At 40.0% G+C, this 19,774-nt stretch overlaps 2 protein-coding genes across 4 annotated transcripts in view; one reads left to right on the forward strand and one right to left on the reverse strand.

Moving 5' to 3' along the window:
- The window catches only part of yes1 (YES proto-oncogene 1, Src family tyrosine kinase), a 34,256-nt gene extending 20,897 nt beyond the window's left edge, over positions 1–13,359 (forward strand). The window contains exons 5-12 of the mRNA XM_063462894.1: positions 658–761; positions 1,488–1,637; positions 2,940–3,095; positions 5,294–5,473; positions 7,175–7,251; positions 8,068–8,221; positions 8,708–8,839; positions 11,123–13,359. Of these exons, the coding sequence (XP_063318964.1) occupies positions 658–761; positions 1,488–1,637; positions 2,940–3,095; positions 5,294–5,473; positions 7,175–7,251; positions 8,068–8,221; positions 8,708–8,839; positions 11,123–11,331 (1,162 nt within the window). The 3' untranslated portion in view covers positions 11,332–13,359. The remainder of the gene's footprint in view (positions 1–657; positions 762–1,487; positions 1,638–2,939; positions 3,096–5,293; positions 5,474–7,174; positions 7,252–8,067; positions 8,222–8,707; positions 8,840–11,122) is intronic.
- clul1 (clusterin-like 1 (retinal)) lies at positions 12,798–19,722 on the reverse strand. Of its 3 annotated transcripts, none has more exons than XM_063462895.1 (9): positions 19,608–19,722; positions 16,604–16,715; positions 16,273–16,421; positions 16,012–16,182; positions 15,093–15,528; positions 14,707–14,829; positions 14,409–14,623; positions 13,593–13,771; positions 12,798–13,380 (listed from the first exon to the last, which is right to left on the reverse strand). In XM_063462895.1, the coding sequence occupies exons 2-9, from the start codon at positions 16,704–16,706 to the stop codon at positions 13,365–13,367; spliced, it is 1,392 nt and encodes a 463-aa protein (XP_063318965.1). In that variant the 5' UTR covers positions 16,707–16,715; positions 19,608–19,722; the 3' UTR covers positions 12,798–13,364. The 3 variants fall into 3 exon arrangements, with proteins under 3 accessions (XP_063318965.1, XP_063318966.1, XP_063318967.1); XM_063462896.1 differs by having other exon boundaries at positions 16,604–16,739; XM_063462897.1 differs by lacking the exon at positions 12,798–13,380 and having other exon boundaries at positions 13,589–13,771.
- Between the last annotated feature and the right edge of the window lie 52 nt (positions 19,723–19,774).

Below are 19,774 nucleotides of genomic sequence, written 5' to 3' on the forward strand. Positions count from 1 at the left end.
TCCGACAGCTAAAGCTTGGCTGAAATTAGGTCATGCAACAGAACAGTGATCCCAAGCACAGCAACAAATCTACAACTGAATGTCTGAAAAGAAAAGAATCAGGTTTGTAATGGCCCAGTCAAAGTCCAGACTTCAAGCTGATTGAGATGCAAACCTGAAGGAACGCTGTAAAGAAGAGTGGGGCAAAATTCCTCCACAATGATGTGAGAGGCTGATAAAGTCGTACAGAAAGCGAGTCCTTCGAGTTATTGCTGCTAAAGGTGATTGTACCTTTTGACCTATTAAAGCATGGTATATGTTTTTAAAAGGACTGCAAAATCTTGTGATAACTTTATTTTCGCATGACTATAAATTGAAACATGCAAAACGATTGCTGAAGCAAAGTTTTAAAAAAATGATTATTATTTTACCTTAAATTATATTTTATATTTTTTCCCCTGTCTTATTTTCAATGCAATAATATTAGCTCCACATATAAATACCTGTCAACTGGTTGATGTCAAATATATTTAATTTCCAAAGAAATTTAACTCCCCGCTGTCACATCACTAAAAAACATATCCCTACTATATGAAGGAGAAAATGTCAATTGTGTGCAGTGTATCACAGTGGGCCCTCCTCCTGTGACTGACTGTTTGACTTTATTTCTTTTGGCAGATGGTACTTTGGTAAAATGGGCCGCAAAGATGCAGAACGCCATTTATTGGTTCCAGGAAACCAGCGGGGAACTTTCTTGGTACGAGAGAGTGAGACGACTAAAGGTAGGATGATTTATAACAGACATAAAGATGGGCGTGGGTATAGAGACGTCACCCCTTCCCTTTAAACTTGGACTTTAGCATCATGACGATTTTCTTCTTTTGGAGCAATAAGTGACTCTATTTGGAAACGAGAGCAAAGTGTTAGCTTGCCACGTCACATTTGCTGACAACTTATTTAGAAAGATGTTTCTATAGAGTGCTAGGGGCATCACAGGAGCACAGATACCTGCTGATTCGTGCTAAGTAACATACAAATAAAATTTGTAATATGGAGTGTAGACATCTTGGCCAGCCAAAAGGCACCAACACCAAAAACAAAGTTTAAAGGTCTCACGTTTAAAGACTGGAATGAGTGTAGCATTTTTAAATACTGGATGATATTGAGATCCGGTGCCTCAAGTTCTCATCTGGTGAATTGAAATTTTTGGCACTTTTGTGTTTCATTTTCCTTCTCTAACTGGACACACTAGCAGCGTAGTAATGGCTGTAATGCTTTGTCACTTGACCCACCATTATCGCTTTACTGTATAGCTTACTGTAAATAGAACCATAGATCTATCTGTCTGTCTCTGTTGACCTCCCGACTTTCTCTTTAGTGCCATCATGAGATTTGTGGGCTCATCTGAGAATGTGGCTAAATATTTTTTATTTCTTATCGGTTTAGATATTTTAGAGTGTTTATTTTCCCGAGCAACACATCTAAGTTTATTTCTGTGGATTGTTAAGGTGCGTACTCTCTGTCCATCCGTGACTGGGACGATGTAAAGGGAGACAACGTCAAACACTACAAGATCCGCAAGCTGGACTGTGGCGGCTATTACATCACGACACGAGCCCAGTTTGAGTCATTACAGAAGCTGGTGAAACACTACACAGGTATGCCGCCCATCTTCTTCACACTCTGATGTCTTATTTACATGTGGAACGCATTTAGACAAAGTGTTGTTTATAACTGGACAGATCTTCTGGCTGGGATGAGTATTTTTTTTGTTCTTTCCTTTTATCAGATGCATGTTTTATGAAGCCTAATGGTGTTATTTGGACAGATGTGATGTAAAAGTCACTGAGACCATAGAGACTTATTCTTTTGAAGGGTTTTAGCATTGCAAGTAGTCCCCTGCCTCCTACTCTGGCTCCATACAGTGTGTAGACCAGCAGATTCAGTGCTCACAGTGGGAAATGTATTATTCAGCTGCAGATCTATGTGTTGAATATGTATGCGTGTTACAGAGGCTTTTTTGCTATGGTGATTCTGAACCAGTCGCAAGCAGCGCTTTCACCGATACGGTCACAGCTCAGTAACTCAGTAACGAGGTTCTAAAAAAAAAAAAAAAAGTTTAACCCACTGGGACTTAAGCCAGAGGAGGCCATGAATACAAAAAATGTTTCACTTTTAAAAAAAACTGTCTCATATAGCTGAAATCTGCACAGTATTGATAAACAGTCATTCTAAAGGTCTCCTTTGGTATCTTAAAAGAAAGCGACTGCAGCGCATGGTGTGTAAACACATCAGTACAAACTGTTTTTGAGAACTGCACAAATCCTGTTAAACTTGTAAGAAAATCTATTTTAAAAAAGAGTGTTTGTTAAAAGATACTGCGTTTCTGGTTGTGTTGACCGCATTTTTCCACATAACTGATAGAAATCACTCGCTGCTGTGTGTGGGGGGGTTTTTTGTTTTGTGTTTTTTTTTTAAAAGAACTGTTACAGCTCAAAGCTCTGCAGCAGTGTAGCCTTTGATCTGCAGACACAAAGTCAGGAACAAGTGAGAAAATCTTCACTGGATCTTAACTGCTCAGTGTTTGAATACAGGCTGGATTTCCACTCATTCCTCTGTTTTCCCCTATTTTGTGTGCAGAATTCCAGCAGGACATAATGTAGCGAGTGCTGCTGCTGCCAAACAAAAAACAAAAACCCAGAACCTTGATCTTCTTGCCTTTTAGTGAAGTTGAAATCAAAATAAAACACGGGATACTATTATGGTGAAAATCAGATTATTTCTGGAGGGCATGTTGGAAATAAATAGTTATTCTGTGAGGTGTGGGGACGGGGAATCAAATCTGTTGTGATTTGATTGTAGTTTGCTACCTGCTGGTGGCCAGGACTGCATGTGGATAAAGCACTCCAGATCAAAGCTCATTCACTCACTCTTTTTTTTATGTACTTCTTCCTGTGTAGAACATGCGGATGGTCTGTGCTACAGGCTGACGACTGTGTGTCCCACAGTAAAGCCGCAAACTCAGGGACTAGCTAAGGACGCCTGGGAAATCCCACGAGAGTCACTCCGGCTGGAGGTCAAACTGGGACAGGGCTGCTTTGGAGAAGTTTGGATGGGTAAGAGGCCACTAGAGCCGTACTCAAGCACACAGTATGAATGATATTATTTATTGAAATCAGCCCTGCAGGCACAGAAACCAATGCTTCTATCTTTCATTGTGCTCACTCACGCTAAAGAGTGACAAAGCAAAATTCATCTACATGCCCTCCAGACCTTATGTGACATTGATGGCGGTAGTTTTTGTTTCCTGCACAATTGGTTGACAGCAAGGACGCTACTTTTATGTCTTTGTTAAATATGGAGCTGGGAATTGAAAACAGCAGAGACTTCATAATAAAGAGACATGTCACTGAAAGAATCCTGAATGGAAGCTGTTGGTAGGAGTATAAACCCTTATTATAAACCCTATTGATGCACAACTGCTTGAATAAGTGCCTGGAGGCATTTCAAGATGGCTGCTGGGTGGCAATGCTTGCTTCCAGAAGGACTACAGTAAACAGTATACAGGAAGTAGTAGTATAGAAGCATCCCCACTGTGAAGGGTAATTCTTGCCAAGGAGGAGCAACTTTTTTTTGTTTGTTTGGGGTTTTTTTGTTTTGTTTTGTGCGTGTACAAATTGAATAAACAAGATGCTGTGCTGCATCTGTCTGGATCCATTTCTGCTCTAACAGAGCAAGATAACATTTGAAAATTTAAAACAGATGCTGTTCCCCCCCCCCCGCCCCCCCCCCCCCTTTTTTGTCGATTCAAATTTAATCAGTTTATTCAAACCACACAGAGACAGAAAAAGAGGATGTTTCCCTGCAAAAGCACTCCTGACAAAGTAAACGCCTACATAAATGGGTTAGTAGCTGAATAGTTATTGCGTGAAATATGTCAGAAATACTTGGAAAGGCTGCCAGAAACAGGAACTTTACTCAGAGCCATGTTTCCAAAGAATTTGCCGTTTCAGGACGAGGTGATGAAGCACAGCTGTAAACATGACCGCGATGAACCGCGGTGTTTCGAAAACGTCTTAAAAATTTGATATGTTGTCTTTGTGTCCTTTTCAATTAAATATGGGATTTGATTGATTTGTGGGTCATTGCATTCTGTTTTCTGCACTTTAATATTAATGAAATTATTAACAGGGTTGTAGATGGCGATGTTAAGGGATACATTGCGATAAACCAATGGCCTCTGTGCGTTTGAGCAGTACTTCCGATGTTAACAACTTGCAGACATAAATCCCCTCTGTAGTGCTGCTGTTTGACACAAACACTTATGAATTAGTGAAGAACAGGAACAACTTTGTGGACATAAACACACACACAGTCATTAGGGCCTACAAACATGCCCACTGTGCATGATTTATATGCGCATGAATATGTAACTTATGTAGAGTTAATGTGAAAAACAAATGACACTGGTTCATATTAGTGTTTTAAGTTGAGTGGCACTAACGTCAGGAATGGGCTTGTCTTGTTGCCTCACTGGCACACGTACTGATGTCAGAGCTGATTACGGATTCCTGTAGGTTTTCATAGACACACACACACACATAGCTCCAGTAATCACAGGTCACTTCCTACGCTTCTTTTCACTGGCCTGCTTGTGAGACGGGGGCCTCTGAGTGAACACGACTCTCTTCTTTCATCGTTGAGTCTTTAATTAAGCCTGCCCTGCAGCAAGCCTCGACCTGCAAGCCTCCACTGAGCAATCCCAGGAATCCCTCTCTGTCGCTCACTGCTTCGTGGTTTCGTGATGGTTTTCTGCTCAGCTGCAGTTCGTGCTGCTCGTGCGTTTTTTTTTTAGTTTTTTTTTTTTAGATGATGTTCTCTATGCGCTCCCCACCTCACATTAGTACTTATAGATATTATCATTGTCCTACTTTGTCCTTCAGCTTGTGTGCATGCACGCAGAGTTTGTTGGCTATGATTCATTCATGAAGCTCAGCCCTCTGACGAAAGCAGTAGATCTCCTGCCTCGGCTCATTGTATGTAAGCAGGGCGTGAGTAAGTGGCTCTCAATCAGGAAGTGGCCGATTATTTCAACTGCCATGTTCTCTCCATACATGGGAGCCCTGCCAGAGGTCTGAGTGATTTTAGGATTGACTTTTTAATCACGTGAAAGGATTGAAAAATGGGCCTTTTAGTGTTTTAATGAATTGGAAGTGTCTTAAATTGTATTTCCTCTATTGTATCTTTCAAGCAAAAAAGTCCCTTTTGCAACGTAAATAAGTGACCATTCACATTTTATTTCATATATATTCAGGCACATGGAACGGTACGACTAAGGTGGCGATCAAGACCCTGAAGCCGGGCACCATGTCTCCAGAGGCTTTCCTGCAGGAGGCTCAGATCATGAAGAAACTGAGACATGACAAACTGGTACCTCTCTATGCTGTGGTGTCCGAGGAGCCCATATACATTGTTACTGAGTTTATGGGCAAAGGTAAGAACTGTTCAGTTTCCAAACTAGAAGTTATGACGATGTACACAAAGAATGTATATTTTAAATTTATTTGTATAGCCCAGTATAACATGGAGGTTCCAAAGAGATTCACAGGAACAAAAGCATATGAACCCAAATGAAAACAGACATTTAAATAAACAAACAGTCCATCAGAAATAAACACAAATAAACACACAAATCGTGTTTGGTTTTAGAGCCAATAAATGAAGAAATGAAATAAAAAATAAAAAGTTCATTAAATCAGTATCGCCTGGCTCTACAGATAGCTGTGTATCGACTGCATAACTACGCTAACAAATGTTTTGCTGTTTGGTGACGTTTCCAAGTGGCAGCATGTATAAGGAGAAAAATAACGGATCAAGACAACTGCCCTGTGGAACGCCATAGAAGTCATGAGTGGTTTATCTCCATAGATGATGATGAATTTTCTGTTAGTGATAATATAATATGATCTAAAACATTCAGGTATATTATAAAAGAGTCATGCTGTGACTGAAAAGCAGATTTTCAGCTTCATTTTTCATCTTTCTTTTCATTTTTTTTCATCCATAAACTGTTTAGGAACAGCCAGCCAAACATGCCCATACCGTTTGCAGTGACGTCTCTTTGGGGCTTGTAGTTAAAATAACATTAAAATTCAAAAGACAATCACTTTGAATCAACTTCAGATGTGTGCTTCATTTGACATGAAATAACAGGAGAGCTCGCCTCACCTGGCCACGAAACTGCTCGTCAGTCAGTTGTCTGAAAATGGAGACTGTGTATTAAAAAAATGGCTATAATACCCAAACACTTCATGCATTCATTTTTGTAAAACCTCTGAATTAAAGCTGAAAAATCTTCCCTTCAAGCACAAATTGATTTGTTTGCTTGGTTTTAAATCCACTGTGGTGGCATAGAGAGTCAGAGCTGCAAGAAAATGTATGTATATGAGGAGCTTGTTTGAGTGCAGCTTTGAGATAAATACATTTTTTCCACTCCAAGAGTGAGGCAGGAAGCCTGACATATCTTGTGTAAACCTTAGAAGTGAAAATATCGACAGACTTTTCAAAGAGTAAAAAAAAAAAAACTGACGTCCTCTTGGAATAATAATTTGTGTCTGTCAGTTTTTCCATTAGAGTGTTTCTATGAAAGATATTCTGTTTATCTTTTAACCTCAGAAAAGTAAATGCAAATTATTTCAGAGCTTATATAATGTTATCCCTTACCTCAGAGCTCTTTTTAGAGCTGTCACACCGATTATACTTAAGCCAAGCGATCAATAGTCAGCCAGTCCATAGCCACTCCTTTCACTCTGATTGATTGATTTTTTTTGAGCAGATGTTAAAGAGCAAGAGCAGCAAAAAGGTAAAATTTGAACTTATTAACTGGTACAGAACTGTGATTACCACAGCCAGATAGTTACATCAGCATTTAATAAGTATTTCATTCTTAATCTGACCCCATTAAACACACACAAACCTTCCAGTCAACAACTTGCTCACCCCTGCACCACTGGATCCCCAGCAGTCCAGCAGCCTTTAAAAACACATCACAGTTCATTTGAAGGATTGTATGCACTTTTTAACAGCTGCGGTGCCTCCAGGTTATTTCTGTTTCTGTTTATTTTTGTGTTGTCTTTATACACGTTGCAGACGGATGTATTGATTCTCTTGACAGTAGTCTTCTAAACTCTGGCAGGTAGTTTACTGGACTTTCTGAAGGAGGGAGATGGAAAGTATCTGAAGCTTCCCCAGCTAGTGGACATGGCTTCACAGGTAGGATGAAAACTCAGTGTTTAAATGCTAACACAGGTGCAGCAGCTCCCCGTATCTCTTCCCTGCCCGGCTTCTCTTTTAACTTTGACTGAGGGGAAAGATTATCATACATCAGCAATGCAGCGGAGAAATCTCCACGCTGGTTTCTTTCCAGCCGTGTGTGTAGGTGTGCATGAGTCAAATATTCACGCCCTGTGAATACGGGTTTCGGTTTGTTCTCCATCTGGCTGGCATAATTTATTTAATATCTACCCTTCCCCTCTCTGCTGCTTCCTGTGCAACAATGTGCGCCTCCTCTCCCCCTCCGACAGCTCTTCACCGCTCCGTGTGCCTCCCCTCGTTCTCCCCCACTTAACTGCCTGTAGCACTTAAACGCTGCTCACCAGAGGCCATTTAAGCTCGCTGGTTCAGTCACCTACTGTGATCTGCTCTTAATTTGCCTCTTCACGCTCACAGGCTCCCTCTCCACTCTGCGGAGTAGTAATTTTTCTTTTTTTTTGGGGGGGGGATTAAAACTGAAACAGGCTGAAACCCAGAGACGCCTCAGAGGGAGTTTACAACAAGTGTGAGAATGGTGTCGAATGGCTGTGTTTAGTGATGTTTATCCAGATGCTGTTGCTGTCATTGTCACAGGTGTAGAGTGCCTTGTTTGAGTTTTGTCTTCATGTATTCTCATCTTCTTGACACCTAAATACAGCCATGTTTGTTTGATCTGTAATTGAAAATAAAACGTCCTTTTTTCATGCTTGCACTTTTGCTTTCTGAAGCGAGTTAGAATAACACCATTACGTCCTGTCCAATCCAACTTAATCCCAGATTGCAGACGGCATGGCCTTCATTGAGAGGATGAACTACATCCACAGGGACCTGAGAGCCGCCAACATTCTGGTTGCTGATAACCTGGTGTGTAAGATCGCTGACTTCGGCCTGGCTCGGCTCATCGAGGACAACGAGTACACTGCCAGACAAGGTGTGTGACAGGGAGCGGATGCAGTTGGACACATGTTTGTCTGCACTGGCTATAAATAAAGAGCATGTTTATACTGGGCCTCTCAGTGCTTGCTCTGATCTATTTAGTTATGTCTGCTGCTTAATACAGGACTTGGAGCTTAAAAAAAAATTGAGTTGAAACTGAAAATGTCACAGCAGATTTTGATATTAGCTATAAATAAAAATGCTATTTGCAGGCCCTCTACATGAACCATGATTTTGTTCATTTAGGCTACACATGCTCACATTTTTTGAGCTGAAGGGTGGTTCAAAAAATCAGTTAACGTTTCTAATCAGTTGACCGATTTGGCATCCTGATGTGAGGATGTGCTGCTTTTTCACAGTTTCTAACATTTGAAAAGTTTAAACTATTGATTTACCAACTGAGGAAATATTCAGCAGTCTTATTGATGTTTTCTTTGCCCATGCTTGACTCGCCTCGCTCTTTCCTTTTCCTTTTTGCCAGGTGCTAAATTCCCCATCAAGTGGACGGCACCTGAAGCTGCCTTGTATGGACGCTTTACCATTAAATCAGACGTCTGGTCGTTCGGTATCCTGCTGACTGAACTTGTGACCAAGGGCAGAGTACCATATCCAGGTAAGGACAGCACACGCAGATACATGTAATGCACTTTAATTTTTGCTGTAGATGCTTTTGGCCCCTCCTCCTTTGTTCAGCTGAATGGAGTTCTCGTGATGGTTTGCCCCAGGAGACAGTTTTGCGTCACAATTATTTTCCAGCACGCTATTGTCATCCTCAGTCATCTGGGGCTTTTTCACCCTGTGAATTAGAATAGAAATCCACGCATGTGATCTGATATGAGTCACCTCAGGTGTTTAGTGACTTGTCAGTCACGGGCAAAGTACCCTTGCATGTGTGATCCCCCTTCTTATCCCTTTCTCCCACCTCGTTTCTGCCCCCTGCTGTATGAGATCAGTGCTGCAGTGTGTGCCTTTAACTGTATTAAACTGACACTGATTACAGAGCATGCCATATGGACGACTTAACCGTGTCTTGTAGAGGTCCATCTGGCTCCTGTGGCCTTCTTGGTTTCAGTGCAAATCATTCCTCTAATTATTTCACCCCAGAGCTGCAGATTCAGGGGGTTGAACCCACTTATTTGCATTTTTTAAAACCATAATAGTAAGAGCACACCGAACTATACATGTATGGTCTGCTCTTCTTATTTGAATTCCATGCTAGACAGTGCAGATGTATTTGGATGCAGTTAGACCAAGTGTCTGGACCATGATGTGTCATTTCTTTTCCATTTTATCTTGAGTGTGTGTGTATAGATATCTACTGTTACCCGAATAGGCAGACATGATGTTAGAGCTGAGGTTTTAACATGCGAGATGTAAATCATGCTACCACCTCAGCAGCCGACATATTGCTGCCACCACATCCTGGTCTCAGCAGCTGCTCGGGGCTTTTCCTCTCCTCTCCGACTGTGAGATAATCTGATCCCCACTCTCCCACAGAGAGATGGAGGGGGGAGGATGCGGCTATGCTGTGACCATGCCGCTGACTCTGTGTCATAACCTCTTTTAGCTGCAGTTGAGCTCCCCACGGAGCTGTTTCTGTGCTGTGTCACAGAGTTCATGATCACTGTCTTCCTGTCTTGGGAAGAAATCTGTGACACTGGGACCCGGAGCTGGAGCAGTTCTGTTTGTTTTCTTGTTGTTCAGTTTTACGAGTAAGAAACTGGAGGAAGCTATGCAGACTTCTCTGTGAGAGCGCTGGAGCACCTGTATCGATCAGTTTATTTCTGCTAACAGTCTTATCTCCCTGTATGTGTTTTAAAATTGACTAAAAGTCTTAACAGGAAATAATGAGTGAACTTCCAACTGGGTCACTGAGGTTTTTTTCCCCCCCCTTACCACAGTGGTCTGCGTGGGCATTTAATCCTGCTGTCAGCTGCATGACGGCAGCGCTTTCTACAGTCAGGCTGCACACTGAGCTATTTCCTAATCAAAGGTTGTACTAGTTTTCTTGACCAGAAAACTTTGGAAGACTCCTTCTGTTATATGGTTTTTCAAATAACCATATAACAGGAGAAGTCAGATTGATGTGGAAGTCAAACTATATTAGTTGATTGTGTGTGTGTGTGTGTGTGTGTGTGTGTGTGTGTGTGTGTGTGTGTGTGTGTGTGTGTGTGTGTGTGTTCGGTCTTGGATTGATATTTCCCTAACGACACGACTTTCAGATACTATAGAATTTTTATTTATTTAGTAGCTAATGGCGCTCTTACTATTTAATGCCTGGCAATTTGTTTTTGGTGATTCAACTAAAGAGATTGAGAAGATTTAATTTATTTTCTGCCATTCTGTTTGTAACAAATTGCCTTAAAATACAATTTAAAAGCAACTGCAATCAAATGTCCAGTATGTGTAGCCTCAACACTGGTTCATCCCTTGAGCTAGGCGCCTGTTTTGTGCTTGAATGATTCATAGGCCAAAATAAACAAATAAATCCTTACATGGACTGGAGTAAAAATTAGTGAAAAAGCTGCCAATGTCCAAAGAAAAACTTTGAGAGAGCTTCAGAAATCCTGAAGGTCTATTACTCATGACCATAATAAATAAAATGAATTGTGTAAACAAAACCCTCTAGAGTTATATTAAACCACCAGTTTATGACATTTTATTCCCATCCATCAGAGTGCACAGCTTAACTCGGCACATAGAGTAGATGGTGTGATAATCTCCCTTTTTGTCTGTCTATAGTGTAAATTTCCACTATAACAATCCCATTGCCTTACTTAGATCAAATAAATGAATAGATGTATGAAGTACCTTTGTAATGCATGTTTGGATAACCTGACTATATAATGGCTGTCCATTTATATTGTATTTCTTGTCCTTGTTTTTTTCCTTCAAGGCATGGTGAATCGAGAGGTACTCGAGCAGGTAGAGCGAGGTTACCGCATGCCCTGCCCACAGGGCTGCCCCGATTCACTGCACGAGATGATGAAGCAGTGCTGGAAGAAGGAGCCAGATGAAAGGCCGACCTTCGAGTACATCCAGTCCTTTTTAGAAGACTACTTCACAGCCACAGAGCCACAGTATCAGCCAGGAGACAACCTCTAGTCGGGAGGATCTGGGACAAACTCTGGCAAACCGGGGTACATCGGCAGAGATCAAAATCCAGGAAAACCAACAAGTTTCTGCTGAAGCTGCAGAAAATACTTCTTTTTTTTTTCTTTTTTTTTTTACAAACTTTTCCAAACTGACATACCTGATGTAGAGGAAGTAGAGGTTTGTCCCTTGTGTACCTGGGGGGCCAAATATGTGGGGAAATGTCCAAGCGTGCAGATCGGCGCTGGCGGTTTGAGCTCTGAGAACTCTACATATCACAATAATCCATATAGGCTGGCCACAACACTGTGATCCAAATTTTCAAATGAATGGTTACTCGCGGATGCATTTTTTTAATGAACGTTTTTTTAATGAGAAGTTCCCCTACCCTTCCTCCAATCCACCACCTTTTTTAAATTAAATTTAACAACAAAAAGTCTTTGATATTCGAGTGAGAGCTTTTATATGTATATGAGTTTGGTATGAATATGTAGGTTGATAAGAACAGACTGCTGACAAATCAAAGGAAAAACAAACGGCATGGATTTGAGTCGATTTGTGGTGACTCAGTGGGCACAAAAGGGGCAAAGGATTCAAGTATTTCCTTTAATTTGTCAGCTATACGTATGTAGTAGGCGCCCAATTACTGTGTGAGATGTTACGTATGTGCTCTGACTGTAAAGTTTGGAGCATTATGAGGTGGAATAAATGGAGGAGGAAAAACGGTGGTATCGTATGGATGCAAGAATGTACTGAGAGATGACCGCAGATGTACATACAGTATGTATAAAAAGTGTATTTGAGCAGGTGTGACGAGGTGGAAGAAGCAGGAATAACAAATGTTTTATATGATTCTTTTTTTAACAGGGTTTTTTGAATCTCAAATGAAATTTTCTTTTTTTTGTCATTTAATCTGGGACTTGAAATCATAAAGAGGTATTTTGCTAATTTACAAGTGCAAACAGTTTTTCCTGATTAACATTTTGTATAAGAAAAGAAAAGATTAGACATTTCAGCTGTGAAATTTAATTAAGATTGTCTTCATCTTTCTATAAGATTTGCTTCTTGTCTTTCTTTCCCTGTTGCACAGCTCTGATTGCTACAGAAGATTCTTGTAGATTTCTCTTCATTATTGCACACATCTACACAGTCAAGTTTTGCAGCGCCGTGACTGACGGTGCAGGAGTCGCCATACGTGGGACTGTGTGCAGATCGACACTGTCCTCATTTCAGATTTTGCTGGAGGGAAAAGCTTTATCCAAAGCTACAACCTCAATCAAGTATTCTCATAGGTTTGAAATGCAACTATGCAAAGCCGTGTGGTGATGTTTAATGAAGCATCTCCAGTGGTATTTGCATGTGAGCAGCTCCCCTCTCCTATGATTTTCATAGTTCAGTTCCCGGCGGTACAGATGATATATCACTTCGTGTGCGAGTTAACTAGAACCAGACAGACAAAACAAACACATGGCACACACTGTGTTCCAGACAGGGCTTTAGTGCTTTTACAGATCAAAATCTAATAAGAAATTCTTAGAAATGCTTCCATTCTCTGTCCAGGTGTGTGTGATGGGGAAATTTGGGAGTATGAAAGCTACAAAGATGTGAACTTTTTTTTTTTTGTTGTTGTTGTTGTTGTTGTAATTCTTTCTGTTCATCACTCAAAGAACATATGTGATTGTTCTTAAACATAAAAACTTGGGGACTTGAACTAGTAGGGACATGAATAATGAAATTAATGAGAAAAGTTACTAATAATGATTTTTGTACAGGAAAGAAAATAAAAGGTTTACTCAAAGGTTACTTTTACTACTTGTGTTCTTGACGAGTTGCAGTGATCCCCTTGAAGAGTCGGACCCAAGACGTCCAGGTGTTTTCTTAATCGTGGCCATTTTTTAAAATTCATTTAAATTTATGCTTCTTTTTACTTTACTCTACTGAATACCGATGATTTCTGACTTTGATTTGACATTTGTAGATTTCAACAAGATGATGGCTACAATACAAACATGCTCGAGTTGTATTCACTGTTGCACACTGCAGTATTACTCATCTTCGAACCTGTAAAGAAGCAGAGAAAGCAATACCTAAATGATCTCCACCGTCATAGTAAAACTGATGAATATCAATCAATCAATCATCAATATTTCAGAAAGATTCAGCCTTGCTATCTAATGACATTTCTGCCTTTTCTTTCTTTTCTTTAAAAATAAAAAAAGACAGGTGATGCTGACAAAAGCATGGGTGAAGGGTTCAGTCATTCTGGCTCTCACCTGACCATCTCCTTGTACTTCTCCAGAGCCTCCCGAGCCACATACTGAATGAAGGCTGGGTCCTGCAGCTCCAGCTCACTGGGAACGGTGAGGGTAAGCGGAGGAGAGTTTAGGATGTTTACCTCCACTTTGGTCTCACGAACAGCCTCATTCTGTTCATTGTGGCTCTCTGGTGCCACCTGGAGAGTGGAAGAAGTCATTTTACGTCAAGCGCTCCTGTGCAGTGGCATATACAATAAATATTCCACTTTATGATCAGATTTAAAATTTTCCTTTTTGCTAAAGCTTAAAGTTCGGGCTGGATCAGATGACTGAACCATTCCTATGTTACACTGCTATAGGTGAGTGCTGCTGTGGAGGGGCTTCCCGTGATGCACCGAGCATTTCTTCTTCACTCATCTCTTTTCACTCTGTGCATTTATTCTCCACTGCTGTGTTTAATCATTAGCAATTAAACTCTGGCTCTCTTCTATATTTTATCTTTTGTCCTATTTTCCTTCCCTCGCCCAACCAGGCATAGCAGATGGTCGCTCCTCCCCGAGTCTGGTTGTGCCAAAGGTTTCTTCCTGTTGAAAGGGAGGGTTTTTTTCCCCATTGTCACCAAGTATTTGCTCATAGCAGGTTGTGTGATTGTTGGGGGTACTATTTTATAAATGTTCGCGATTTAAATTTGGTTTATTGAAGACTTAAGAGTTCCATGACAAAAGCTCTGTGGATATACCTCCATTTAAATTTCTCTTTAAGAAAACATATATCTGCTGTTTTTATTTCATATTTCATCATAGCTTTACCACCTCTTCCACCATCCCTCCTCACCTTGGTGATGTGGAAGATATTTTGTGGAGCGCTGCTGTTGCTCACAGCCTGAGCCACCCAGCTGTATACAGCCGCCATGCTGCTGAGCCAACTGACTGTTTCATCAGTGTGGTGCTGGACAATAGACAAGATCTCATCATACTGCTCTTTGGAGATTTCCAGCAGCTGAGAAACTTCATCCAACTCCACGTGCAGTTCCCGAACACTGGGACACTCTGGAGCCAAGAAGAAGATAACGTTTTAAGTTTCAAAATGTCAGCTCGAATAAACGTCCAGGTTGAGGCTGGTGGTTGCCCACCTGTGAGCAGAGCTCCCTGGCAGGCCTCACACTCGTTCTGTAGCTGCCAGCACTCTGATGTCTGTCTGCGGAGGGCTCTGCACAGCTTCCTGTTCTGCAGGAAGCGAGGAAGACTTTCCCTCTCTACAACAGAAAAATATCTGATCACGTTTTGTTTTGTTTTTTTTTAGTTTACTAACACTTTATGGAACAGCTAAGAATAATAAAACTGAGTCTTTACAGTTAACTTACAAATATGAAAATGCAGTGAAATGTTCAATTACATTTAAAATGATTTCAACTCAGTAGTTCCAAACCATGTGACACTGGGACCAAGGAATTTGCAGCTGTTATCATTTTTAACCACACTGGCACACGTGTGGCAAACTGCTCAGCTTAATCATTACCTTTCTTCTTCTCTTCCTCCACTGTCTTGTGGATATCATCAAACACCTGGGTCACCACAGCTCCAAACTCATCCACCACACTTTTGCCAAAGTCAAAGAAGGATTCCAGTACTTCCTCTAGTCCCACACCCTGCAGGAAGCCCGAGTCCCGGGCAGGGTCGTAGGGATCAGAGGTGGTTTCTTCCATCAGGATATCGGTGTTGTTCAGGAAGGCTCTCTGAAGTGCTTTGTCAAGCCTGCTGCTCAGCTTAGAGACCAGGGTGACGGTACGGTTCACCAGCATTCCCACTTTATTGACCAGTCGGTTGAAGGAGTCTTCAGTCTGGACGATCTCTGTGTCTGTGTTGTTATCCTGGTTTACCAGAATGTCCCCTGCTTCCAAGTTGGGCTCACGGGGACCAAAGCGCCGGGAAACTCTTTTAAAAAAGTTTTCTACCTACAAAACAGAAGTGATGGAAATTGATGCATTTCACAGAATAGAATAGAACAACTGTGATTTCAGGATTGGGAGTCACAGGATAATTCAAAAACATCCCGTTTTAGCTGAATTTAGCATCTACTACTCAAACATCAGGATTTATTTTGAGGTATTGTCTTATTGTTAATATACAAAAAACCAAAATTGCTAAAATAACAAATACATAATGAAAAAAATAATTAATGATAATAAATTATTTTTTCTGCTGCTTTGTATCTATTTTTAAAAATGGATTTGTACTCAATTTTTATGACTCCCATTACTGACTAATGTATTCAGGCGACTTCAGTCAATGTTATTCAGTGCATTGTTCTGAAAATACAACAGTCAGTCAGTGGGAGAAGATTGCGCCAACTGTACAACTGTCATTTTTCAACTGAGAACATGTAACTTTATTTCTAGCAGCATTATTTGAAGGGCAGGGCATGAAAGTCTGCATACCTTAGTATGGAAAGAAACAAAGCCCCTGCGGCAGGTGGAGGTATAGAAGTTTTTACATGCATCCTCCAGACAGGGTCTGCAGTCCTCCCACTCAGACTGCAGGGAGTCTTTGCACTGCTCCTCTGCCTCTTTCAGCTTCTCAGTCACCTCCTTGGCTAGTTCTGCTGCCCCCTGGTGGTCAAAATAGGATTCTTTAATATATTTTCATCATTGACTCGAATCTTTTATTTTCTTTTGCAGGAAAGTGAACGTTGATCCAACCTTCTTCTTTTCGCTGCTGTTTCTCAAAGACCTCATCAGGTGTTCATGCTTCTGCTCGTTCCTCCACATCACCTCCTTCATCTGCTTCACCCCATACAAAGCTCTCCTCACCTCCTCATCCACAAGCTTCTCACCACCCAGTGACAACTCTGAGAAAACAAAAGGAATCTGAGTACATTTTAGTCTACATATAAACACACTATTAAACCCTAAAAGTTTAATATTAAGAACAAGAAACACATTTCCTTCAAAGTCAGTTACAAATATTTCTGGACAAAAGAATAATTAGATGAAACAAATCTACTTGGAAGAGTCTGTTCTGCTAACTCACGTTTTAAAGTGTCCTCTGAGATGCCTTCGCCTTGATCCGTAGGTGCAGAATCGAGGAGACCCAGCGTCACCAACAAAAGTGTTAAACCCAGCAGGAAGTCCATTTTGGAGCTCTGTCACATCGACAAATAAAGAGTCTGACAGGATATACCAAGTGTGGTTTAGGGGTTATGTATGAAACCGACTCACATTTAGACATTGAGATTTAAACAGTAGAGCCTATCTGTGCATAAACTTTAAGATGGTTATCAAAGAGATCGTTTTGCAAAGATGAGTAAGCAAATACTTTAGAAAATATTAAATTTATGAAGTCCAATAACCTGCAAATATTCAGTTAATAGGTAAATATAAGGCATGGATAGACTTTAGGTCCAAAGACTTTGGAGCACTGATGTACCATACAGAGTTATTATAGTTTGTATTTCTAATTGATTTTATTTTTATTTTGTTTTGGCTTTTAGTTGTTGTTGTTGTTTTTATACTTGACTCAGTCTTGTAGACATCCGAAGTCTCAATAAACATGTCAATGTGAGTTTTACTAAATTAATAAATATTAAAACTAAGGGTTTTTTCCCTCTAGATTTTTATTTTATTTTGCTTAGTTTTCCAGGTTCACAAAGTTGCCTCAGTTTTTTATTTACTTTAATTTTAGATAACTAAAATGTTTAGTTCAGTTTTTGGTTTTGTTCTAGTTAACTGTAATAACATTGATGCACGGCACTTCAAAGAGCTGCCAGTCTCTCCATAGATGAACTGTAGACATCAAAGAAGCGCTCACTGTTTCTCTCGGTGTCTAGCTAAATGCAATCATGCACTGCTTGAAATAATTAAGAATTTTGTTCCTTATAAACACCTTTCAAAATTCAACATTTGATCAGTCAAATAAAATACACAAGTATTCAACAAGTATTCAACAAAGTCAGGAAAGTCCTTTGACTGAACATGAAGGTGATACATCTAATTACCTCTGCCGAGCAGGTTATGTTTTTGGTGGTATTTGCATGTCATTTTGTTTGTGAACACAACAGCTTGAAAGTTTTGAATGAACTGTGCTAAAACTTTGTCGGGGTATAGAGTGAGGTCATGTTAACAATGCATGAACATTTTTCCTACATCCACCCAGGTCTTCAATTTAATGATTTGTTGGTCAAAAAAATGGCAAAAAGCTTTTTAACTTCAAAAGTATGTACCACCAAGGGTGGTGTGTATTGCCGACATATAGAAAGCACCATATAAGGGTTTAAAATATCATGTCAAATCTGACCTCTCACCTCTCTTTTAAGGTCAGTAGATTAATATGTTAATAATGCTGCACATAGTTGCTTCAAATGTCAGTTTTGAGACTGACAAGAACTTTTTGAGTACAGCTGAATCTTATTTTTATGTACATTACAATTAAAGTTATAATACTTTAAATTGATAACAACTTTAATACATATAGCATGTTCATGAGTATTTTAAAACCTTTTTAACTTGATATTTATCCCTAATCATTTAAACATTCCATTGTTTTAATAATCAATGAAATGAATGCTACATGTGAACTATATGCACAAAAATAAAAAATACTCAAAATAACAATTATACTCAAAATTATGTCAAGTATATTAAGATGGTAAACACCTGCACTTTGCACTTGGTTTTACTGCACTACAAACTTCTAAAAAGGACAATGAAAATAACATGAATATATAAAGAATGCACTTCTTTTCCTTTAAATGTAACTACTCCCCAGAGAGTGAGCTGCCGAGGCGGAGGTTTGTGCTCTCTGGAGTTTTTCTTTTTTCTTAGGCTTTCTTTCCTTTGCTTTCAAATCTAATAATTTGACTTGTTTGTGCTTGCATACACAAATCCATCTTTATCCATTTTCAAGAAAACAATAAGTGCTATCTTGTCAGCCACAAAAGCAACAGGATTTAAGGGTGAGCATGAGCCTGATTTAACGTGGTCATATGGAAGTCTGCCACTTGGTGGTGCTACACAGCCACTAGGCGCTGAAAAACCCCACCTCTCTCATACTTAGTTGTCAGTTACCATATTTGTTTACATTTCACCAATAGTTTCCTGCACAGAATAGTGATCACTATACTATACTGCATTTAAACAAAGTTAACTTATATTGTTTAGAGCAATGGTGTAGCCTGTTATGACTCTGAGGAGGCTTTGCCCTTTTTCTTTTGTTTCTTTTTATTCATTTGGCTGACTGGGTTTAGTTTTTACTTTAAGCAGCACCAGTGTGAGGTCAGCAGCAGGCGGTGATCACCAAGCAAAAGGCACCGTAGGGTCAAATTCAGCTCAAAAATCTTGCAAGCTGTGTTTCCGACAGGGACATCTGCTGTGTCAGGAGGTTAAGCTCCATAAAATCACAAGGATACACAAAAGAGGAAACTTTAAAAATACATTTTTTAAATTGTTTTGAGTTGGGTTGCCAGTTTGGTAACAGTTAAATCATCTGCCTGAATTTTCTAGAGCCTGTGCCTCAATTATAAGCCTCGTGAGTTACACAATTTGGTATGCAGCAGGGATTTACAGTAAACAGGGATGAACTTTTTAGGGATGTGCTAATAACAGCTTCTCTATTCTATTTTACTGTCTCCAGCTTTTATTAAAATATGTTTAAACTGATTCAACTATAACCCAATAACAGACTGCTGTCTTTTCCTTGGCGTATCTCACTTTTTGCCCTTTGGCAGCTGACATCCAGGATGAGTGGGTAAAAAAAAGGGGGAAGAATGGTGTAATTTTTTTTAACATGATTTAATTATCTATGGTTATGAATTTAGGGATGTTAATTTTTAAATACAGCTGTTGAATATTTGAATTTTATTTATGGCAATAATTAAAGTATCTATCTATCTACAACTGTTACTGTGCTATCACAGCTCATGGAAAATTTCTGACTTCACTTAGAAAAAGCGTTAATGATAAAAATTAGCTGAAGAAGTGTTGATTAACTAAAAGACAAACATAACAACAACAGAGCGATTACATGAGGCACAACTCACCAGCAGCAGACTGAAGGTGCTTCTCTGTCGACCGAAATAAACAAAGTGGTCGGTGTGGACAGAACTCGTCAGGATATCTTGACCTGACGAGCTCTGTTCGTAATCTTTCCACTTCAGCTTTATCCTATTACTGTCTTTGCTTGAGGTTGATGCCCGTTAATCCGGCA

This window comes from Pelmatolapia mariae, linkage group LG18 (assembly GCF_036321145.2).
Source record: "Pelmatolapia mariae isolate MD_Pm_ZW linkage group LG18, Pm_UMD_F_2, whole genome shotgun sequence".
NCBI lineage: Eukaryota > Metazoa > Chordata > Actinopteri > Cichliformes > Cichlidae > Pelmatolapia > Pelmatolapia mariae.

Bases quoted from the DNA above. Each gene is read 5' to 3' on its own strand.
- clul1 (XM_063462895.1), bottom strand. From the start codon at position 16,706: ATGGACTTCCTGCTGGGTTTAACACTTTTGTTGGTGACGCTGGGTCTC. The intron at 16,422-16,603 runs GTGAGTTAGCAG...TTGTTTTCTCAG, and splicing joins CTCAGAGGACACTTTAAAAC to AGTTGTCACTGGGTGGTGAG. The intron at 14,830-15,092 runs GTAATGATTAAG...TTTCTGTTGTAG, and splicing joins GGAGGAAGAGAAGAAGAAAG to AGAGGGAAAGTCTTCCTCGC.